This window comes from Phyllostomus discolor, chromosome 14, assembly GCF_004126475.2.
Source record: "Phyllostomus discolor isolate MPI-MPIP mPhyDis1 chromosome 14, mPhyDis1.pri.v3, whole genome shotgun sequence".
NCBI lineage: Eukaryota > Metazoa > Chordata > Mammalia > Chiroptera > Phyllostomidae > Phyllostomus > Phyllostomus discolor.
In genome coordinates this window covers 15,067,205-15,084,588 of record NC_040916.2, presented here as the reverse complement: position 1 = coordinate 15,084,588, position 17,384 = coordinate 15,067,205, and the positions used below count along the sequence as shown (strand labels likewise).

The window sequence follows — 17,384 nt, the reverse complement described above, 5'->3', positions numbered from 1 at the left end:
TCTTCGAGATAGTGACTTTATTTCCTTTGGGTAAATGCCCAGAAGAAGAATTGCTGAGTCATATGGTGGCTCTATTTTTTTATTAATGACCCTCCATACTGTTCCCCACAGTGGCGGCACCAATTACGTTCCCACCAGCAGTGCACGAGGGTTCTGTTTTCCCACATCCCTGCCAGCGCTTCTTAACTCCCGCCTCGTGGATAACAGACCTTCGAACAGGTGCGAGGGGATACAACAGTTCCTTCTCGCTTCTCTGCATCCTTCTTGAGGAAGCAAAGTGGAACGTTATCTTCAAGAATATTGGCGATCCTAATCTACATTTAAATAGCTTACATGTAGATGGTGGCTGAGGTCCCTCAGGACCCCCCGCCCCCACCATCAGCTCTGTGTCCTCAGGCTGTCACGACAGAGCCTACCTTGAAATTGCTATGCCACTCAGTGTGGATGATAGGGGTTTAATTGAACTGCTCGGATGCCCTTAGGAATGACTCTGTCGCCTCTCCCCAAAAGATAAATATTCAAAATTACTACTGTTGTTTATAAACAAATTGAGCAGAATGTGTCACTAAAATAGGCTTGTTCAAACCAACCGGGTTGTGGAAGATAGTGGTTCGTTTTTCCCCCTCACCCAGGGACAATTTTCATTGCTCTTTAGAGAGAGGAAGGGGTTGAGAAAGAGAGAGAGAAACATCAACTGGTTGCCTTCTGGTATGCGCCCCAACCAGGGATTGAACCCACAACTAGGGATCGAACCCACAACTAGGGATCGAACCCACAGCCAGGGTGTGAGTCCTGACCAGGAATCAGACTCACCACCTTTTTGTCCATGGGATGATACTCCAACCAACTGAGCCACACTGGCCAGAGTGGAAGGTAGCGTGCTTTTATTTCCTGTGTCACTCACTCACCGTGAAGCTCTCCCAGATACATTATTCCTAAAGAGCCATTATTAGCCACCATGGGAACACACCTCAGTCTCCGAGGGGATATCACTTGGCCATTCACAGCAACTGGAAATGGTCTTTTGTTCTACGTGAAGGATGCTCTTGCGAGAAGAGGCACTGACTTGTCCGAGGAGAGAAAGCGAGTGAGAGCCTGCCGCCTCCCTCCCATCCGTGTGTGAGCCCTGTCCGAGCATTCCAGCACCTTCCTTCTGAACACGAGCATCTCTCAGGAGATCTGCAGAGAAAGTCAAATCATGAATATGTTTCCTAAGTGGAGAAGCTACACTATTTTATCACCAATTGTATTTTCGCTGTGTTTTTCCCCTTTCAAAATTCCGTGCTGATGCTTATAAACTTGGGAATCCCTTTAACTTGACCATGACCCTGCCCAGTGTTTCCTACCCTTGTGAGTGGTACAACCTCAGTCAAGTCAGGCCCCGGAAGCCAGCTTCAACCCAGAGACACATTGATGAGAAGCAAGAAAGATCACTGACAAGCAGTTTGCATTGTTACCGGGTAGCATCAAAGACCCCAGAGAGGCATCCCCATTCTGCAGCGGCCTGAAATCCACTCCCGGGAATCCCTCGCTCTCCGCCAGTCTGGTGACCTTCGTCTGTCTTTCTTTTGACGACCTCAGAAACCTCCCCCCTTTCTCTAATCTTCTGCAGAGCTTTCCTTCCATCCCTGCCCCCTTCCAGTTTTCTGCTCCCGGCCATATCCGCTCTCTTCTCATTAGCTCTGCTCCTTCCAAAGAGCCTAAGCGCCTCTGGCCCGATGGTGAGGTGCCTCGGGGACGGGAGGGCCGGTGGTCTGCCAGGATGCCGGAGAGCTAATGCGCTCCTCTGGCCTGGTTATTATCTGAGGCTCTTCTCCCTCACAGGAAATCGCCGAAGTCAGAACCCAATTGAAGGAATTAAATCAGATGGACATTACATTAAAATGTACTTCAGACACACACACACACACACACGCACGCAAGCACACACCCCATTGGCCAAATTGTTTGCAGTCTGTGATGGCTCTGTGGCAGCCGCAGTAAGTGGGGAAGAGTTTCTGGAACCCTCATATATTTTCCTAATCCCGACCGGCCAGCCTTCAAATTCACGACTATTGATCTCGGATGCCAGTGAAGAACCGACTGCAAATGAATCAGCAGACATTTATGGCCAGTCCTAGAAAAACAACTCACACTTCAGGCCCCCCTGATGGTGGTGGAATTTTATCGATTTTATGTGCAAAGAAGGGCATGCGAGGCAGTCTCCTTTCATACGTGCTGTTGCTGCCTTCCAGTTTACTCTGAAAAGACTTATCACTGCGTGTGTTTATTTTAGATTCTGTTTTATAACATCTTTTCCAATGGCTTGGTCTGCAGAGGTGACATTCATTCAAGGAAGGGTTACATGTTGTGATAACATGTGACAGTTCCGTAATGGAAATCAGGACACAAAGATAACTTTTATCAGAAATTCACTTTCTAGGTCACATGTGGGGAACTCGAACAAGAGCCTGGAGTCCGAGTCACATGGCCTGGGTTCGAGACCTGGGCCCAGGCCGACTCGCTCGGTGCTGCAGCTACATGAGTGAATGCTCTGTGCCTCAGTTTCCTCATCCGTAGGATGGAAACAGTAATGTTATACTTCCCAGAGTTGTATTAAGGGGGTTGTTGTATGTCAGGCTTTCAGAACAGGATCCGGAACATTAGCGGGCTCTCTTTCCTCGTCTTCTTCCTCCTCCTCTTCATCTTCCTCCTTCTCCTCCTCCTCATTTCAATGAAGGAAGAGATCCTTGACTTATTGCTTGGTCTTAATGCTAAAATCATATGAGGTTATCAAAGTTATATCAAAGCTACAGTAGGAATGGCATTGGCCTTAAAATGAAGTTTTCTGTTAAAATAAGTTTCATAAAGGCCTTGCAATAATTCCTGTAAATTGGACAAAACCCAGTTGTCCTTTATCAGAGGAGGCAGTGGTCAAGTCGCCATGGGGATGACAGGGTCACAGCATGTACTGCAATGTCACGTCATTGCCTACCTTGAGGACAGCGACAGTATCTTCCACTGATCAAAGGCTCCAGAAACCTGGCCAGGAACGGTCTAATACCTTCTCTGGTATTCCCCATGAAAGTTGGACATCTTTATAACTTTTATTCCTATCTCTGTGATTTAGAAATTTGTGCAAATCCTTTTTGAGCTCATTCACACTTTAAACCTACATCATCTCCCCAAAACTCTCTTCCCTGGGTTCGAACCAGCCCGGGTTTGGACCCGCCACTCCCCCTTGGCCAGCCCGTCGAGGACTAAGCTCTGCAGCTGTAGAAGGGGCTTATAGTCCCGGCTAACACTGAGGATGAAATCAGAGCAGGGGAGAGGATACACCATTGGGAGGCTTTTGTCCTGAATGATTATTAAGGTTATTAAAGATACTTATGAGTGGGCTTTTATCTTGAATGGTTGTTAAGGATAACGGGAACCCCACGGAGAATAGCAGAGAGGACTGAGCTGGTCCCCAGCTTCTCAGGCGTCCCAGTGAACAGTTCTCTGCTGGGTAGGGATCCCGCAGTCTGGGACAGAATGACACAGGTGGCCCTCCCTCCCTGGGTGTGGCTCGGCCACTCATGCTGTTTCTTGGTTGGGAACTATTACTGTGTGGCATAGAACTAAGCCCCCTCCCCACAGAAAGCCCTGGGTTCAGTCAGCATATGCTTTCCTGCAGGGATCCAGGCTGGATTTGGATCGGGCTGTACGTCTCTTGTCGGAGCTTGTCAGAGATGAATGCTGGGGGCCCTTAATGACTGGATAATGGTCCCATGGTCACTGAATAATGAACCCCAAATGAATGAAGGAAATGCATTGTCTGGCCTCTGGAATGATTAAATGATTCAAGAATGGGGCCGGCAGGGGTCCAGTCTTAATTATTAAACGTGCTCAGTGAGAGAAGCTTTGTCACCCTCTCTGTCCTTGCAGCCATGTCACCTCTCATCCTGTCCTCTTCAGACACGGGGACAAGGCCTTAGAATGCGAAGAGACCATAGCACCCTGTGCACAGTCATATCAGCTCACTGCGTTCGCCCAGAGAGCCCTGTCCCCTCCCTCCAGGGCACACAGCCGCAAGGCCGGCAAGCCAGAGCCAGAAGAGAAGGCCCCTCTAGGGCCTGCCCTCCATCCAGTGTGATTCACCGCTGCCCCGTGGAGGGGGAAGGGGCTGGGATCTCGTTCAATGGCATTTCCTTTGCCCCTAGGATAGACCGCACATTCTCTGTGTCTTCTCTCTCTGGCCCTTTCCATGTTTCATTCATATGTTCTTCCTCACCTTCCTCCAGCTGAGCACCGGGTCCATCTCAGGACGCACATTCCACCTTTGCTGCGCCTTCTTTCAGAGAGAGGCGGGAAGCCTTGGAGCGAGGTGGTTGGGGTCTCTTCCTAATTCCAAACGGCTGGGAGTCTTTAGCGGGGCATGAAGGGATTGGCCCCCTGTGCCGTGCCAACAGCTCTTATCAGTGAAGGTGTCTGAATCTGTAGGGGCTGAAGGGTCAGGGGGAGCAAAAGACAACCAAGGGGAGGAGCTGTGGCATGAAGCAACATCACGACCCCATAACCTGTCCCCGCACTGAAGATGGAGATGTTACCTCTCGAAGCACAAAGCCGCGGGACTTGCAAAGTCGGACTGATTTTCTGTGATGAAGAGGCTAAATTTCGAACCAAGCTGCAGATACTATTCTGTATTTGTGTCATGCATTATCTATGATATTCGCAGTCATATAAATATTATTGTAATTAGTTTTATACTTATGTAGAAACTTGCAGTTTATGCAAAGCCGTCACCAGAGTCAAGCATATGGTTAAAGCTGCTCTAACTAGTTCTAAAAACTTTGTAATGCGACTTAATCCAAGTCTTCAGCTAACACATGGGCCTACTTGCCAGGGCCCCACCGTCTTTGAACTTCAGAATGGCCCAACGATGTTCCATGTGAGGGTCTGAAAACATGAAATGTCTTAGAAGACTCAGTTTTAGCTTCAGCTTGGAGCAGTTTACAATTAGTTCAAATGGACTCATTTGAAGGAGATAGAGATAGCTTGGAAGTTTTGGCAAGTTTTAGTGAAAACTGTAGAAATTTGGAGGCAGAAGAGATACTTGTAGCCCAGAGAGGGTAAAAAAAGATTTTGTAAAGAAAGTGAGATTTGGGCTAGAATAGTCTTTGAGCCAACAGAGAGATGGGGAGGAAATTCCAGATGGGGAATAATACAGATTTCAGTTCAAAGCCTAAATGCAATTCTACTAAGAACCTCACATGGAGAATGTCCACCGACCGAAGGTACACTTGAAATGGTCAGCTCCACGCCTATCGTACTTGTGTGCAAAAATTCGAAGAATGGTTTTGGTATTTTTTTTCCTTAGAGATCTTTTTCGTCTTGGAAAACCCAGCAGGTAAAAAAACCAACCAACCAACCCTGAGACAAAAAGGACCGAAAAGGACTGAAACACTCATTAGGGAAAACACTTATTTACCTGTGAACTAAGGCCAGCGCTTGCTCTTTTTAAAAAGGCTTTATGTAACACCTTCTGTGTGCCAGACGCTTTGAGTGAAAAAGCAGGCGCACAGAAAGCAAGCAGAATGGACTGCCTCTGACGAGCCCTGAGAAAGACCAGGGCTTAGTGCCCAGCCGAGGTCAAGTGGACGTTTGTTGACTGAGTAAATGAATGGAGGCATGAACAGCTGATAAGGTGGGTGGGGAGCTCCAAAGGCTACTTTTTCTTAATGTAGTCGCCTCATCTGTCCATGTGTGCTTTCCAGTGCCAGAGGCCTGCCTCTGTGCTTCCAGAGAAAGGTTTTCCTTCCAGTTACTTTCTATGGAGCGGCCTCCACCCTTCCTGCTCCAAAACAGTCCTTCTGCCTGTTCTAAGTGGGAGCTTTACCTGTTCATTCTTGTGTCCTCAGAGGTAGGCTGTGAGCCAGTGGCGATAACAGTGGAAAGATATGTATATGTATCTGAGATATATGTGTGTGTGTATATATATATCTCCACGTATATACACACACACACATATATTTATATATATATATTTATATATATATTTATATATATATATATAGAGAGAGAGAGAGAGAAGCATTAAGTGAGACCCTTGGTCTCACTTAAATAATGGTTGCTTTTTTCCCAAACATAAACATAATTTATTATGATTTTAAACTTATTTTCTATATGTCACTAAAGTAATATAGGCATACAGTCAAAAAGATACCAAAGGCTTCCTGTGGATGATAAGCCCTTGTCTCACTTCCGCTCTCCTCATTTGTTAACACAGTGAAGCCGCAATTTTTGGTTAAAGTAAATTATTGATATTTACATTATATTTTGGATTTGTATCCCTTAATGGATTTTGTGCATTAAGAATAGTGTTCACTAAAACAATGAAAGATGTTAAAAAAGAAGAGTGTTTCCTGTAGAACCAGCAGGGTTTCCTGAAGCAACAGGTAGCATTTATCGAGCATTTACTATGGACTGGGCACCACCTTCATGTTGTAATTCATGTGGCTGTGTGTGAGAGCAAGTGCCGTAAATATTCCCATTTCACAGATGAAGGAACCGAGGCACAGAAAGGATAAGTAACTTACCCAAACCCATAATGCTAGGTATTCCAGCTCCAGAGGCTAAGCCATCAGCCACTATGAATGCTTGTCTGCTGGAGAATTTTACCAAGTAAGGAAATAAAGATCCTAGGCAAGAAGCTGACGTTGTACCAGGATTTGGGGACGCAAATTTAGTTAGCTTGGGGGACAGAATGTTCAACGGGAGAAGCCCAAGGGAAATAAGTTTATGCTATAAAGCAGAATAGTTTGTTTTTTTAATTGGTCTGTTTATTTTTGTAACTACTTCTTGTACCTCCTTTCCCAAGCCCTCGTACGTTCCTGGGCGTAGGATACTAATTAGTCTGCCAGGGGGGTCTTCGTGCAGATTCCGGGTGGAGAGGCAACCAGGGCATTCCACGAAAACACCCAGATGTGGGACTGCTTCCATATGAGGACGTTAGCTGGAATGTGTGGAATGAGAATGGTGCCGGAGAAGGCGGGACCTGTCATTAGAGACGTGTCCCTGGGTGGAAGGCACGCAAGGAGGCGCAGGTCCCTTCTTACCTCGGAGGGCAGCAGCCTAGGTTTCTTCCACTTTCTCCCTTCCTCCCCACCTAATGCATCCACTTAGGCAAATAGTTAACTTTTTTATATATAATCCTGGTGTTACAGACTCACCCATAACTCATCTCCATCTGATTGGCTCCTTTTAAAGCCACTTCTGTTAACTGGAAACGAAACTCAGCAGCAGGTCTATCTGCAGAGCTTGGGAGATCCGGGATAGGGCCAGGAAGTTGTTCCTAGCGGAAGGACTGACGGGACCCAGAAAATGGGGATGAGTCCGTACTCACCTAAAGCCAGCCAAGCCAATGGACCCCTTCTAGATCTAAAAACACTAATATAATATATACATGCACATACATGGGACATACTTTATGTCAGAAGTGAGGTACAGGGATTGGGTGGGAAACAAATTGTTTTGTTTTCAGCATGATGGTGCCGGGGCAAAAGCAATCCAGACCCTTCTGATGTAATCTGAGAAATGAAACGCTGGAAATAACCCCAAGGGCATCACTTTTTACTCAGATCCATTACGGTTTGCACAGCTTGCAACTGTTTACATAGAGAGGATGGGGAGTGGCAGGGAACGGGGTATCAGCCAACAGTTTCTGAAGTGCCTTTGAATGGGCCACCCGACAAGACCAATGGGAGGAAAAGAAAAATTGTGACCAGGTGTGAGGGAGCCAGAGGAAACCGGTCCTGCTTCCCCTTCCTCTTAGTCAAGTTGGCGCAACGTTTTGCTGCCAGGACCTTCGGGCTGGGGACAGTGGCTGTGCCAACCCCCCTCCAGTATGGGGTCTGATGAAGGGGGCCTGCAGTCCCACGTGGAGCCCCCTGTGCCTCCCACCACAGGAAACCTGGGTTTCGGTAGCAGTGGTCTTACTGTGATAGCCCCAGACGCTCCTTCATCTGCACAGAGGCCCTTTGGCAAGCGCCCGTCCAGACGGCTGCGTCGCCATGGAAATGAGTGGCACGTTTGTGATGAGTTGTCTCTTTCCAGATGGACCTCTTCATTCCTTTGAGAAATTTGACAGGCCATCTTTACGTATTTGCTTTGTACAAATGGTGGCGTATCCGAGGGTCTTGCTGGCCTTTTTTGTTTTCTACCAGGATGACTTTCGTGCCGTGTGTTGTGTAAGTACTGGTGATAGGTCGGCTTTGTAGGCGTGGCTGTTCGCTTGCCTTTCTTTGTAGCCGGTGGAAGCATGGTCCCCTCACCCGGCGGCGGCTAGCCAGCCGCGGTGGTTAATGACACGCCCAAACCTATCCTCTTGCTAAACTGGGGATGGTTCTGTCTTGGTGTTAAAAGAAAGTCTGTAGTTGGGATAAATGCTGCTTTGAAAATCAGGCAGCTAGCAGCTTTTCCATTTCACTGAAGAAAAATATTAGAAAAATGTGAATAGTGTGTCTGCTTCTTTCCATTCAGTCGCGCTCCCTGGAGGGATGAAAAGAGGCTGAAGACTGTATATGGCTAGGGAGCTCGGGGCGCTGGGCGGTGGCTCGATGGGGCGGGAGAGGGCAGGGGCAAGGCCGGGGCGGCTCCTCTCTGGAAGGTACACTTACTTGCTGTGCAGCTGGCCGAAGGGTCCATCAGAAGGTTCTCCCAGAAGGTTGCTTAGGTCCTAAAATGTTGCACTTTTTCTAGTCTATCATGTGAGTGTATGGGTCCTATAGACAAAATCATACAATCCACTGGACTTGTTTTAAAATATATGCTATGTAGGTGTGTGTACAAGTTATATTTAAATGATTAGAGACTCACCATAAGTGACTACGATCACAACTTAGATCAGTTAAATATTAGTAATTATCCCAGCGAACCATGGTTTATAAATATTAATGTCCCAAACTGAAGTTATGAGGAGACCCATCTTTAGGTATTATTTTTTTCTTTATTTTTATCTCTGTAATTATGTTGGAGGCATAACTTGTCTTTTTTTTATTAACCACTGCTTTTCCAAATTCTGAGTAAATAATCCTTAATTAAATGTGCCAGTTTTATAATTTACTTTCATTTTTTTCCCTCTTCTGAACACCAAATTGGAATGTGAATTTCTTGTGTGTTGTAATTGTGGGTCAGAATTCATTGATTAACTTGTCAGTGTATTTAGGACTCGATGACCCTAAAGGTCTCATTACGGTAGCCTCACACCAGTCTCCCTAATTTCTTTAGAAAGAAGCAGAAGCAATCACCACCTGGAACTGTCAGGTGGAAAAAACAATCGGCTTAGCCAGGAACATGGAGTCTTTTATTCAGACATATGCAAACGTGTTACTTTCATGAGGATGGTTATTTTGAGAAACATTCGAATAGCATAATTACTTGTTGAAATGTTACTATAACAAATGTCTTTGGGGCTAGTGTCTTAAGGGATAGTATGAAGAAGCCTGAAACTAAAGAAAATGGTATCAATAAATGGCAAGAAATTATATAAACATACAGTTGTTATCTCAAATTAATCATAGGCAATAAGAGTAGATTGCAACTTCCTGAGCTGATATACAGTCTCTCTTACTGAGTGGCATCTTTCAGGGAGCCTGTCCCAGACGTTATTTCACTCCACGTGTTAGGCAGGGACCCGTGCGTTGGTTCATGAAATTTTCTAAGTCTGTAATTCCAGTGATTCTTTTTCCCGACAAATCAGACTAAAGATGACTCAAAGTCATACTTATTTTTGACTTAGTGTGCCCAAGTCATATCCTGTTGACAGGAATCTGATGAAAATGCCATCATTGTCATCACCAAACCTCCACCCCGGAAGAAGGCTTTAGCCGCAGGTTTTCCTGAGTTTGTCTCATGATGTTCGGCCGTGCTGGCATTTGTTGTACTCTCTCCCTCGCTGTTGTGAGGTCTGGGTCTCACCAGGGCCCACCGTGCTCTCCCGCCCTGAGTGATACACCCCCTGTTACCTCCATTGGCTCTTATGTCTCTTCACACATGTGGCTTACAGAGAAATTAAGTGCGTGTGTGTGTGTGTGTGTGTAGAGCATATGAAATAATTGCAGACCGCCCCACATTTAATATGGCAATTACAAATAGGAAATATTTATTTCCCCTTGTTTATATCTAGTTGTTGATCAATTAAACTCTTTTTTATTTTAATCATTGTTCAAGTACATTTTTCTGTCCTTTATTCCCATTCCAGCCCACCCACCCCTCCCTCCCCACCTCCCTCCCATTTCCACCCCCCCCTAGTTTTTATCCATGTGTCCTTTATACTTGTGCCTGTAAACCCTTCCCATTCTCCCCTGAAATTCCCTCCCCTCTCCCCTCTAGTTGCAATCAGCCTGTTCTCTATTTCAGTGTCTTTGGTTATATTTTGCTTGTTTCTTTGTTTTGTTATTTAGGTTCCTGTTAAAGGTGAGATCATATGGTATTTGTCTTTCACTGCCTGGCTTATTTCACTTAGCATAATGCTTTCCAGCTCCATCCACGCTGTTGCAGAGTAGGAGCTCCTTCCTTCTTTCTTTCTGCTGCATAGGATTCCATTGTGTAAATGTACCATAGTTTTTTGATCCATTCATTTACTGATGGGCACCTAGGCTGCTTCCAGCACTTAGCTATTGTAAATTGTGCTGCTATGAACACTGGGGTGCAAAGGTTCTTTTGGATTGGTGTTTCAGGATTCTTAGGATATAGTCCCAGTAGTGGAATTGCTGGGTCAAAAGGCGGATCCATTTTTCATTTTCTGAGGAAGTTCCATACTGCTTTCCATAGTGGTTGTACCAGTCTGCAGTCCCACCAACAGTGCACTAGGGTCCCCTTTTCTCCACAACCTCTTCAACATTTGTTGTTTGTTGCTTTGTTTATGATGGCCATTCTGACCGGTGTGAAGTGGTATCTCATTGTGGTTTTAATTTGCATCTCTCTGATAGCTAGCAATATTGAACATATTTTCCTGTGTCTCTGGATCCTCTGCATGTCCTCCTTGGAGAATTGTTTGTTCAAGTCCCTTGCCCATTTTTTAATTGGGTTGCTTGTCTTCTTAGCAATTAAACTCTTTAGTCTTAAACAGTACTTCATTGTTGTTGTTTTTTTCCTGCCAGAGAGAAATTAAGGCGTAAATGAACTGCTGAACATTGCTGCCTCTGGTGCTTGAACTCACATGCTCATAAGGAAAACACTAGTTCATGAGGAGGAACTTCTTCCTTAGGCCATGGTGTGATATGGCCTTGTGTGCAGACTCCAAAAAGTTTCGGAGATGGAATATCCTATTTCCTCTGCCACTGTGTGCTTTCTGTGAAAGGACCAGGCAGGGACACCGTCATTAGCTGCCAGCATGCCGCTGAGTTTTCCCCAGTCGACAGAGGACAGCGCCTCAGAAGAGGAGGCTGGTTAAGCTTCGTCCAGACGTTTTAAGTGAACCCCCGTAGAAAGGACACGGGAAATGGCTCCAGCGAATGATGTTATTGGACTTTTCTCATTGACACTTTCCTACCCTTGTGAAAAAGTTATAAAATGTTTTTTCTTTTCTTTTCTTTTTCGGTACTCAGATGAGTATAGGATCAAACCGGTGGAAGAGGTCAAATACATGAAAAACGGGGCAGAAGAGGAGCAGAAAATAGCAGCCAGGAACCAAGAAAACTTGGTAAGAATGGAATTTCTCATATTAAAAAAACACATTTTCGTGGCACCATTGTAAGAAAATCCACACTGCACATTTAAATGGCAACTTACATACTGGGCACAAGATTTCTTGAAAATGCCGTCACTATTTATAGCTTGCCTGGAAGCCGCACCATTATTATTCCTGTATCCTGTTTGTTCTTGAATTAGCACTTCTTTAATCTTGATAGCGAATGCTCCAGGGGAAACAATAGCCCAATTATTAGGGTTTTAAAATGGTTACATTTCAAGAAAAAGGCATGAAGTAGGGTTGGGAGGCATGGGGAGCGGACCGTTCTTTTCTTTTCCTCCACCTCCTCTCACTCTTACCCGGGTCAGGGTAAATGGATCTGTTTCATTGTTCTGAACATGGGGTGTGTTGGGGAAGTTGCCTTTCAAAGGAAAATAATGTGCTTTTAAGGTAGGTCTCCGTCCAAATAGTCATCGTTTCACATCTGCCATGGTAAAGGTGCTGCAGGTTTTGACTTAATGTGAGCATTATTATGACCTGAAACAAGGGGAGGAACCTTTTTCTTTAATATGAATCAACATACATGCTTCAACTTAATGTTCCGTCTCTATGAAAACATTTAGTTAATGGTCATATTAGCTGATTTCTTACAAGCGGTTATAAATTGTTAAGAGTATGCATGTAGTCAGCTGTGATGGAGCAAAATAGCTTTTTTATTTTCTTTCAGGATTATTTGCTATTTTTTCATGTTTGAATGAGTACATTTTTAAGAAGCTTACAATGTCATAAAATATTTCCACTTTGACTGAAATTCGTTTTTTCTGTTATGTGCTTTGTTTTTATGATTTCTGCTATAGCAGAGGGAGTTGGCAGAATATTAACAGGGCCCATGAGAGTTAAGGCTGTCATTTTCCATGATATGCTAATGAACATAATAGGCTACTTCTTTTTCCTCTGTTTTTTTTTCTGAACATCTGATACACAACTCAAAATACTGAAATATCAACAGCTAGGGATTGTAGATCGCTTTCAAGGAGTGGAAATACTTTGTAATAGAACTTTGCTCCAAAAATGGGATTTGGGTTTTAAGGAGTCATTGAAGTCACAGAGATTCGTCATAACTTGTGGTCTATTTTAACATTAACACTAAAATCCAGAAAAAGGTAGCTATGACTAAATAGGAGAAGTTAGTATTATCAGACTTTTTTACGTGAACTTTTTTACACTGAATAGATAAACAGAAGACCTGAGTAGTTGAAGAAGCATCAGTAGTCATTCTTCGACTTTATTTTACTAAAAATCAGAGTTTCTCCTTGCTTGATATAATTTTGGCTTGATTTATGAATCTCATCTTTACTAATACTCCCACTGGAAGCCGAAGACACAGGTGACCAGCCTGGCAGGGGCTATTTCCTGGATCTAATGACCAGTGTCCATCTCTGCTTCCTGTGACCTTTATCTTACAGCATGTGAGTGTTCCCTTGATGTGCTCTGGCCACATTTAGGCCGGCTCACCATTTCCCCTTTTCTCTTAGCTGCATCATCGATCACCTCCTCCGTGCCAGTGCATCCTTTTCCAGCACTGCAGCCAGAATCTGCGCTGGGGCTTTGCTCTGCAGACCGAATGCAGATTCAAAGAGAGAGAAATTTCTGGTCCTATTTACCTGTGGATCACCTGTGACAGCCCCGCACCCTTTACTCTGCCCGCCAATCAGAGTTCAGACCTCCCGCTGGCATCTTCGAGCGTGTAAAGACTTCCATGGGGAATGGAGAGGAAATGGGTGACGTTGATACTGAGGCCTCCAGATTGCTTTCCAAAAGTCAATGATGTTCAGCTTTCTGGGCGCATGTTGTCTTGGTCACCTGCTCCATCCCCTTAGGGTCCTGAATCAGGTATTGACTGTGCATGTTGCTTGGGAAAACTTCTGGCCTCCTGTATTTGAAGTTTACATTGGGAGGTGGATGCAATAGATGCAAATTCTTGACTTGAAATTCATGAAAACAATCTAAGAGTCAAGAAGTTGTTATGTGTCAAAGCGTACTCCTTGAAATAGTTTCCCAGTTCCAGGGCCAGATTTTTCAAAATGCATGCGACAGCGGCATTAACCTAAAGTATTCCTACAGAACTCTCTCGCCAGTTAACTAATGGAAAAAGGAAGGAAAGACCGACTCTCACATCCTTTATTCTTTTCTCTTACGATGATAACGCCTAACTCGCATGAGGCACTTATCACATACCAGGCACCACACTCAAAGTCTAAACCACACACAGCTCATGGGATCCTCCCAGCAGTGCCACCACGAGGCTGTCTTTTCCCCCAGCTGCTGGGTGGGAGGTTTAGAGCAGTAACTTGATGCCGCAATGCACAAAGTGGCAGAGCTGAGATTTGAACCCAGGCCGTTTCTGGCTCCAGAGTTCATGGTCATCAGTGTCACGTCATCCTTCCTTGGTTATGTTTGCCGAGCCCCTGAATTTCCACAGGGTGATTGCCTGTTCTGTATAAATACACAAAGTCACTGTCCTCAAGGAGCATACAAAAAAGTTGAGAGAAGAGTTCAACAGGTATTTTATTGATTGCCTCTGTGTACAAGGCTCTCTTCTAGATGCCAGGGAAATAGAAAAATAGGGAAAACATGGATGTTCACCCCAGGCCGTCAGGTTGCCGTGCACAAGGTCAGCACCAAATGACGGGAAATAAAACAGGGGGAGGTGGGTTCCAACCCAGGAGGCGATAGCAAGCGCCGCCGATATCAGAGGAGGCCGAGATCTGTCTGCGGGGGCGTCGGCCCCCACTTCATGAACGCGCTGGTGTGTCCAGTGGGCCTCAGAGGGCAGGCTGGGAACGAGTGCCCCAGGCGGACAAAATAGAACTAAGAAATGCAAAACGGATGTAATAACGAGAAGAAGAGTGCGTGTCAGTAGGGCAGCAGTAGGAAATTGGACTGAAAATGCAGATGGGGTGACAGAGAGAGAGCTTCAACATCCAGCTGAGAGGCCTGAAATTAATTCCGCGGATTCAAGGGAGACTTTGAAGGTTTTCAGCAAGAGCTCGGCATGATGAGATTATGATTCGGGAAAGATTATGTGGCAACAGCAGGCATATATGGCTTGGTATGGGGTGCACAGGTGGGAGATAATTCATAATAGTTTTTGCAAGAAACAACGAGCTTGAACCAAGGTGGTGGCAGGGGGAATACCGGGTCCAGCACAAATAACGCCCCCTTTTTATGACAAACTCATAATCGTGTAATTCTGTAACATAACAATATCACACTCAAACACACCATATGACATTTTAGGTGAAATGTTCAAATGAAAACTATAAATTATTACACTCACACATTACTACCCAACCAACCACACTCGAGTAGGCGTCACTTCTGCCAGGCCCTGTAGTAAAGATTTGGGCTGGGCCGTAATAGAAGCAACAAGATTTGGCAGCTCACTATAGACATTAACAAAGTCCAGAAGAATCGGGATATACTGAGATTATGACCCCCTGGAAAGGTGACCGGTAGTAGTCATAATAAACAGTGACCTCGGTGAAGTGGTATAATCACTGGGAAGATTGTGTCTGCTGAAAATACAAGGCCTTCCTTCCTTCCTTCCTTCCTTCCTTCCTTCCTTCTTCACTCTTGCCCACCCTTGACAAGATCACAGTGTGGCCCACAAGGGAGAAAGTTGAGCCACTGACCACACCACGTGACGGCGTAACAGGGGCACTGACAGAACACCTGTACTGCCGGGGTCTTAGGCTCTGTGCCGTGGAGGACACAGAGGCACCTTGGACATAAACCCCACCCTGCAGAACTCACTTCCCAGTAGCAATTACGAGGCATGTGACCTAAATGACCACAGCTGAAGGAACATTGTGAATGTAGACTTTGGCCATGAGCAAGCAAAGCTTTAGGACCTTACAGGACGTCTACACGGAGAAATCTAGCAAAGGGCAAAAACAAGAGTGTGGAGCTCAGAAGCATTGCCTGGGACGTGTTAGGTGTTCAGTGTACATTTAGGTGTTTGCTAGAATTGATGGGGGGCTGAATGACTGAGAGCAGTTGAACCTCTAGTGGTTTGCGTCTAGTAGTTTGCTCAGTGGTATTTTAGGTGACATTCAATATTATACTAGTTTCAGCTGTGTAACGTGGTGACTCTACATTTATACACCTTACAAAGTGACCGCCATAGTAAGTCAAGTACCCGTCTATCACTGTGCACAGTCACTACGAGGTTTTTTACTCTGTTCCTTATCCCCATGACTTACTTCACAACTGGAATATTTAGATCTCCAGTCACTTGGGTCCCCTGACTGCAGTTTCTGTGGGTGGAGGAAATTCATGCTGGTTTTCTGAGGCTGATGATGAGTCATTTATGTATCAACCATTCGTGTACTCAGTACAGAGATGTGCATTTATCCCAGTTTTCAACATCGCCGGGCATCGTGTGTTCCACTGTACTTCTCTCGGACTTTAATTCCTTCTTAGGGAAGGTGGTGTGAGTGGGAGGTAATACATAGATATACGGTGATGTGGGTCCTGGTCTCATCATTTCTAGCTTTGTAATTTTGGTCAAATATTGAAAACTTCTGAACTTCAAGCTCTTTATTTGGAACCGGGGAATAACAAAGATGATTGAAAAGTTCGCAGAAAACGTAGGATGTGTTTAGAATCTTAGCAAAGAGAGGCTTTCTTAAACAAGAAAAGCTAAAGCTATGGAGGAGGAAAAGTGGTTCATTTCATTAGATTAAAATTCAGTACTTCTATAAAACAATAAATGCCACAAAAGTAGTTAATAGGTAACAGCCTGGGGAAGATATTTATGGCATATAAATGGCAAAGGATTACTATCTGGGATTTATAAAGAACGTTTGTAAGTAATTAAGAAAAAAGAGAATCCATTAGAAAAGCAGGTAAATGAGATGAACAGACAGAGGGTATTGGGCGACAAGCGTATGAAAAGGTGCCCTGCATCGCTAGTCCAGTGGACGCGCTCTCACCCAGCTCACTGCGTTGGAAGACACGCAGATCTCTCTCCGGAAGGAGCTGACTGCCGCCGAAGGTGTGCTCACCTGGATGGTGGGGGGGCTACTCTCTGGAACACCCCTGTGCCTTTGCTCCCTCGGTTAATTGTGTGTTTTCCCAGAGCCGGCGCGATGGTTTCCCAACCTGTTTATACTGGTCAAATGTCCTCGTGATGGTGTGATGCGCACCAGTGAAACACAAGTGTGGAAGGAGAGCCGTTGTGTCAGTGCAAATGGAATGCTTTCGGAAGCCTCGGCGGAGGCGCGGGACTGAAGGCTCCCTGTGCAAGTCAATTTCGCACTCAGATTTTTTCACAAGGTCTTTATGCTCACGCAGGAAAACCGAAGCAGGGAATCTTAGATGTGCGTCATGAGGTTGTGGCGCACGCAGGGAGTCTATGGGGCCCTAGTCAGCGGCTCTTCACTGAAGGGGACCTTGTTCCTGTGTGAAGAGAGGGGAGAAGAAATGCACATCTGTGTTTCCACAATAAAATGACACAAACATTTTTACATTGCCCTGCTTTAACTGACTTCACTGTTTAATTACCAGTCTGGATGGCATCGCCTAATACGTTTCTTATGGTAGTCAGGAAAATGTAAATTGAAACATGATCCTTTAGAGTGGCAAAAAAAAATTCAAGTTCAATAATATCATAGTTGGACACGGTTGTAGGAAAATATGTATTCACATGCTAGTAGTAAACAGCTTGGAG

General features: G+C 45.1%; 1 protein-coding gene across 1 annotated transcript in view; it reads left to right on the top strand.

The window, feature by feature from the left end:
* C14H1orf21 (chromosome 14 C1orf21 homolog) overlaps positions 1-17,384 on the top strand; it is a 191,285-nt gene that overhangs the window by 92,254 nt on the left and 81,647 nt on the right. Inside the window, exon 3 of the mRNA XM_028530899.2 lies at positions 11,568-11,662. Within this exon, the coding sequence (XP_028386700.1) occupies positions 11,568-11,662 (95 nt within the window). The remainder of the gene's footprint in view (positions 1-11,567; positions 11,663-17,384) is intronic.